The sequence below is a fragment of the Carica papaya genome, chromosome 8 (genome assembly GCF_054855325.1).
Source record: "Carica papaya isolate Zhongbai chromosome 8, ASM5485532v1, whole genome shotgun sequence".
NCBI lineage: Eukaryota > Viridiplantae > Streptophyta > Magnoliopsida > Brassicales > Caricaceae > Carica > Carica papaya.
This window is the reverse complement of record NC_142316.1, coordinates 1,052,403-1,058,665: the sequence shown is the minus strand read 5'-3', so window position 1 is coordinate 1,058,665 and position 6,263 is coordinate 1,052,403. Positions and strand designations below refer to the sequence as shown.

Genomic DNA, 6,263 nt, shown 5'->3' with positions numbered 1-6,263 from the left:
CATAATAATTGATAAAGAGTACATTTTTTGACAGGAAAATAGTTATTAGGGGTGTAATTTAAAATTTATATCTTAAATAATTTTTTAAATTAATAAGGTAGATAATTTTTATATTTAAAAAAAATTAAAAATGTAGAGAATGTTTATTAGAAGTAAATAAGAAACTATTAAAATAAAAGGGTGTTTTGGGTTACTAAAAGAATGGGCCTAAATATTAAATTGGTATATGAAACACAAATCATCTTAACAAAGGGCAAAAAGTGAGGGAGAGTTATGGGTTAATCACTAAAAATAGGCAATAATCAAAGTTCAAAATCTCTGATTCTACATTATATAAAAATAGTTAATTGTGACAGATTATAATCTCTATTCTAGTAGTACTCTATGAGGCAGATGATCAATGCTATAACAATAATAATAATAAATGGTAGTGATAACTCATCTAAAACAATACATAAATCTATTAGTTATGAAAAATTTATTAATCAGCTCAAAGATGACTTATCAGTTAACAATCAAAATGCATGAATCGTGTGGTTTTCGCATTGATGCTACAAATAAGGTCCTTAATTATCTGAACCAGTCATATTTCGCTAGGCACAAGATGTTGGTTGAGTATAAGAAGCAATTTTTATTTATAAGCAGTGAATTATAAACCATACAAAAGTCTGAGCAATTAAATTGTTGTACTGCTACTTACAGACGATTCAAGAGATCCAGGAGCCAAATAAGAAGCTCTTGCACCAACAATGTGGTCCTAGACAAGCTGAAGTTTAACAGAATTACAACAAGCTCCGTTCAAATATTAGACACTGAAGCAAAAGGTTAGAATATCAAGTCCATTTTTGCATTGGCAGTCAAGGTTGGGTGGAGATTTCTCAAAAACAAGAAGGTTGGTATTAAAACATATTTATATGCACATAAGTTGTTTCTTCTTTGATGTTCATTCTATTCTTATTTAATTCTCATGTTTTAATTATTTAATATATATGATTTAATTGTATTTATATATTTAAATGCTTTAACAAAATTTTTTCTTTATTTAATAAAAACTGATAGATTTATCAATTAATGATATATAAATATCAATCATAACAAAAATACAAAGAAATACATATAGGAGTACACACTAACCCAAACCTACAACCTCTTATAAAAAATAAACATACTAACTATTGAATCAAGTAGTGGTTGATAATTCTATTTACATATTTAATTCAACATTAACGAATTTGTATTTTCACTTATCAACAAACAAATTATAAAAATACCTAACTTAAATTATATATAAAAGAAATTAGAATAACATAATATAATTTTTTTAAAAAAAATAAAAACTTTATCTCAGGTTTGCTGTATTACTATTCATATTCCATGCTGTAAACATTTGAACCAACTTCTAAGCTTAAGAATTTGTTAGCTTCTTTCTGCTACCATTATTTTGAATAAAAGAAATCTGACATCCAATGGCTCATGCCTCCATAACTGTTAGACAATCATCTCTTCATTCTTTGAGATGTGTAAGTTCATCCTCACTAAAACCAAAATCAAGAGTTGTTTCAACAGGAAGTAATTAAATGGTGATCCTTATCCATTTGTTGGATGTAATCTTCCTTACTAACTTACTATCCTAACTTTTGACGAAGATTCAAAAGCAAACTTTCACTGATGTACTGAACTTAGTGCTTGGTCTATTTTGATTTAAACAAGGTTTCATAAGACAAACAAGTTGACTCTACTAAGTTTGGTGATGTACCAATTTTAACATACAACAACCAATAAGTTTTGCATGGCTTAACAGAGATTTCATAACTGATATCTTGTCTTTGTTAAGCAATATCATTTTTCCCCAGACAGATCCCTAAAACTTGCAAACTTCACATGGATGTAGAAGATTTTAACCAATTACACGAATTAGGGCTATTTAAACAACATTTGGAAATTAGGGCATGAGAAAATATCAATGCTAACCTTGCAATTGCAGAAACTATTTTTAAGGTGCTGGAATCCCAAAGCAGCTTCGAAGGTCATTGATTCCTTTGTCAAAGGACTTGGAGAGCTCTTCAAGAGTGGTTTTGCACCCTGGAACAATTAAAATAATAAAGAATTAATTGTAATACCATTGTATATAAATAATTTTTTTGAGCAAAAACCATATATTAATCAATAATAATACGAAAACATTAATCATAATATAATAGAAAATAATCTTCAAATGAGAACACGTACAAGAGTACAGTGCGACTCAACACTAATCACAATACAATAGAAAATAACCTCCAAATGATGACACATATAGGAGCAAAGTCCAACTTAACACCAATAATAATACAATAAAAAATAATATTGAAATGAAGACACATAAAGAAACATAACCTGACTCGAATCTATAATCTCTTATAAGGGAGAGATGTATCAAACATTTAGTTAAATAATAGTTGATGTATATAAACAATTGATTTATCATAATTCAGTGTTTACTTTAGAATATGAAGACTTACAAAATGATTATTCTCATAAATCTTCATAATGTTTATATTTGTATCATGCTAAAAATAATTATAATGCACTATCAATACCTAAGTGGCTAAATCTTGGTATCCTAGAAACAAATAGGTCCCTTTATAAAAGCATTAATGGACTTTTTCGTATTTGCACGGGAGTGAATCTAACATTCATTTACTGAAGTGAAGCCTGACAAACAAAAGTTACAAGTATAACAAGTCATTAAACATAAATTCATGTCCCAAGTTTTCAAAATTCATGATCAACATAACAACTCAGTTAGCTATTATCATCAGAATGGTCAGTTTAGGATAACAAGAACCACCAAGAAAATTTGTTCCATAATTCTATTAATTTCTGTAAGCAGCTTGTTTAATTTTTCCTCAAGCTGGAATAATGCAAAATACAGAATCACAGAAAGGGGAAATGGAACTGCAATACCACGAGATGCAGTAGCTTCAACTTCTTCCTGGAGCTCTTTATATGAAGCCTATGAAAAGTAAAAGAACCATGAGATACAAATCCTCCCAATGAAAGATAAGAAACAGAATATGCTTCATTGAAATTCTTTTCTTTACTTTAGAAAGATATACCATCGTTGCTTCCTGAGTTTCGCTAGTCCATTCAGACATCTTCTTATGTTCCTTCTCAACTTCATCCATTAGTTGCTGACACATTTGTGTCTGTATCTGTACATTGAATCCAAGATTAATTGTGAAAAATAAATTCTTGAAAGCAATTAATGAGGTTTAAACTTCAAAATATTTTTTGTGATACATGAAGCTTTAGGGAAAAAATAGAGTACTAAGATTATCCATATTGGTCAAACACCTTTCATTAACATGAGAATACTGAGCAGCCAAAGAATTAAGCTAGGAATTGCTAGGATTCTTCATGGATGTAAAACAAAAGAATACCTATAGGAATTCACTTATTAATAAAAGGCAGCATCGGTCCAGCTAAAGTTTCAAAGCTTGTATAAATTACAGAATGAAATTAATTAAAGAATTATAGAACAGTTAATGACTCCAGCAAAATCAAAATTTCAGGACGTGAATGAATTTTAATGTAAGTTTCAATTGTGACTAATACAATAATATTGCCAGGAGGTCATGTCGAAACACAGCAAGAAACTCCAAGTGTGAACTTTCACCATTGAAATGGAGAGCAACTCAGCCCTCATTAACTTGCAGACTTTTCATTACTAAGCAGAATGCAGATACTCTAATTTTCTTCTTCATACACAACGAAACTAAGTTCTAACTCTTCATTAAACTAAGCTTCGTATGATGCTAAATGGCCAATAACGCAATCGTTCTCAAAATTTATCGTACAAATTCAAAAAAAAGATACATAATCAACGAGTGCGAGCAAACATTAACTGTTTCATATCAATAAATTACATGAACATACTAAAAATCCCCAAAAAAAAAAAACAGATCCTCAGGAGAAAAACAGAAATTAACTGACCGTTTCAAAACTCCTTTTTCAAAACGAAAGAGCTTATGTATACTGATTATTCTCTCTATTTCTAATAGCAGAAAAAGTACATGCAAGTAAATCAGAGCCAGTTTCGGAATACAGAAATGAAATCACAAAATCTAAAGAGGAATGACCTTGAAGCGTTTGTGTAATCGAGAATAAGAGGCCTCGAAGTCCTTGACAATCTCAGAGTGAGAGCGATCGATGAGGTTGCGCTTGATGTCGTCCACGCGAGACGAGGCGAAGTCCTTCAGATCGGAGATAGTGGCCGGACTTTTGTGATTGTCGCTGCGATTATTATCAACAAGCGGTGATGATTTGAGTTTGAAGAAAGCAGAGGCGGAGGTGGAGGCGTAAGCGAGAGTTCTCTTCTTCTTATTGATGACTGTGGATTTTGGAGAGTCTTTCGCAAGAGGAGGACAGAATAATTTCTCCGCCAATGGAGATACAGAGGATTTGCAAGTAGCCTTCTTCTTCATCTTCGTTGCTGTTCCTCTCAAATCTGCAGGCGCTCGGATTTTCAAAATTTGACAGAGGAATTAGGGGAGTACTTAGTTAGTTATAAGACTCAATAAAATTTAAATGTTAAACATCCTCGTCTTTACCATTTTGCATTACGTTATTACGTAATGATAAATATCACAGTAATAATACATTATTAATTAGAGACACGATAATTTAATAGTTAAATTCTTTTTGTTCTACTTTAAGTTTATAAATTTAAATTTAATTAATAATATAAAATATATCATTTAATAAATATATTATAATTTAATAAAAATTAAAAATTTAATTCATTAATATATTATTAAACTTGCATAATTAAATTATATAAAATATTAATTAAAATATTATATTTTAAATAAAAATAACATCTAATAATAATTAAATTATTTTAATTGTAATAATCACGATATATTAAGAATTTAATTTAATTTAAAAAAAATAAAAAGAAGGAAAAAAACCCACCAAAACTAATTTTATGTTCTTTAATTAAATGTAATTATAAATATTTAGAAATGTTAGACAATATGTCTTTTAAAAAACATACCATAAATTAGAATTCGATTTAATTTCTTAATATATATACATATAAAGTAGTATTTTAATATTTTATATATATTTATATATGTAACTAGATGTAGATTTTATTTGTCTTAAGTCACCTTATAAAAAATTATTAATTATTTTTTAATTTGTTTAATAAATAAAAGATGTATTTATGATAGATAATTAATACGAATTTTATTGTATATAAATAAATAATTAAAAAGATTAATTAATTTGTAATTAGTTTAATAAATATATATATATAACATTTTGTCTTATATGAACTTATATATATAAGTTTAGTGTCATTCACATCGCATTAAGCTTAACCATAAAAGATATTAATTAATTTCATAATGAATTTAGTGCATACATATATATATATGTGTGTACAAAATTATTTATTAACTATTTTAATCACAATGTGATTAAATTGATTCCAGAATTTTGATATAAATCTTATATTTCAAAAATATATTTATATTTCTAGTAATACATGCATACAATAATTATTATTATTATTATATATACAATGTTATTTAGGAGTATATATATATAACTTGTAATATTCCGAATCAGAATTTAGTCCGTGATAATTTTTCTCATTTATAAAATATATATAAATAATTAAAAATTTTATTTTAATTTAAACTTTATTAAATTTTTAAATCAAAATAAATTATGAACGAAATTGAAAATAATTTTAAAAAAATTGGTGAAATTGAAAATAAAATGGGAATTTTTAAAAGAAAAATAAAAAAAAAATGGTAAAATCAAAAAAAAAAAAAAAAAAAGTTTGGTCATGTGGGACGGCCCAGTCAGCAGTCATAGCAAACCAGAATACGTCGTGTGACAAACATGTTGACATCAGCACCACGTAGGTGATCCACATGCTTGGCGATCCGATAGTTCAGATCACATCTTGTGCACACAGACGGCCCAGATGCATTTTCTCTTCAAGCGCAATCGGAGGATGGAGTTGATCGCAATGGACGATCTAGATTCGTTACGCAATCAGGCTAAATGGAAAATCATCAAACAATCCGCCTTGCTCCACGTCGACTCAAACGAGCAACTTGGATTGAATAGAGATGAGTATTTAAACTCCTTTTCGTAGGGAATCAAAACCCTAGTCGATAGAGGAGTGACTAGAGAAAAAGAAGAATACCAACTGTGGAAAGAATCAGACATCAGAGAATGAGGCCGACCACCGTCGTCACCGCACC

At 28.6% G+C, this 6,263-nt stretch overlaps 1 protein-coding gene across 4 annotated transcripts; it reads right to left on the bottom strand.

Moving 5' to 3' along the window:
• Positions 1-463: 463 nt before the first annotated feature.
• LOC110806367 (uncharacterized) lies at positions 464-4,560 on the bottom strand. 4 transcript variants are annotated; one of them, XM_088209977.1, is made up of 5 exons: positions 4,122-4,560; positions 3,099-3,194; positions 2,950-2,995; positions 1,972-2,082; positions 464-766 (listed from the first exon to the last, which is right to left on the bottom strand). In XM_088209977.1, the coding sequence occupies exons 1-4, from the start codon at positions 4,464-4,466 to the stop codon at positions 1,994-1,996; spliced, it is 576 nt and encodes a 191-aa protein (XP_088066103.1). In that variant the 5' UTR covers positions 4,467-4,560; the 3' UTR covers positions 464-766; positions 1,972-1,993. The 4 variants fall into 4 exon arrangements, with proteins under 4 accessions (XP_088066103.1, XP_021886888.2, XP_088066102.1 ...); XM_022031196.2 differs by having other exon boundaries at positions 464-757; positions 4,122-4,559; XM_088209976.1 differs by having other exon boundaries at positions 2,947-2,995; positions 4,122-4,558.
• Positions 4,561-6,263: the final 1,703 nt, after the last annotated feature.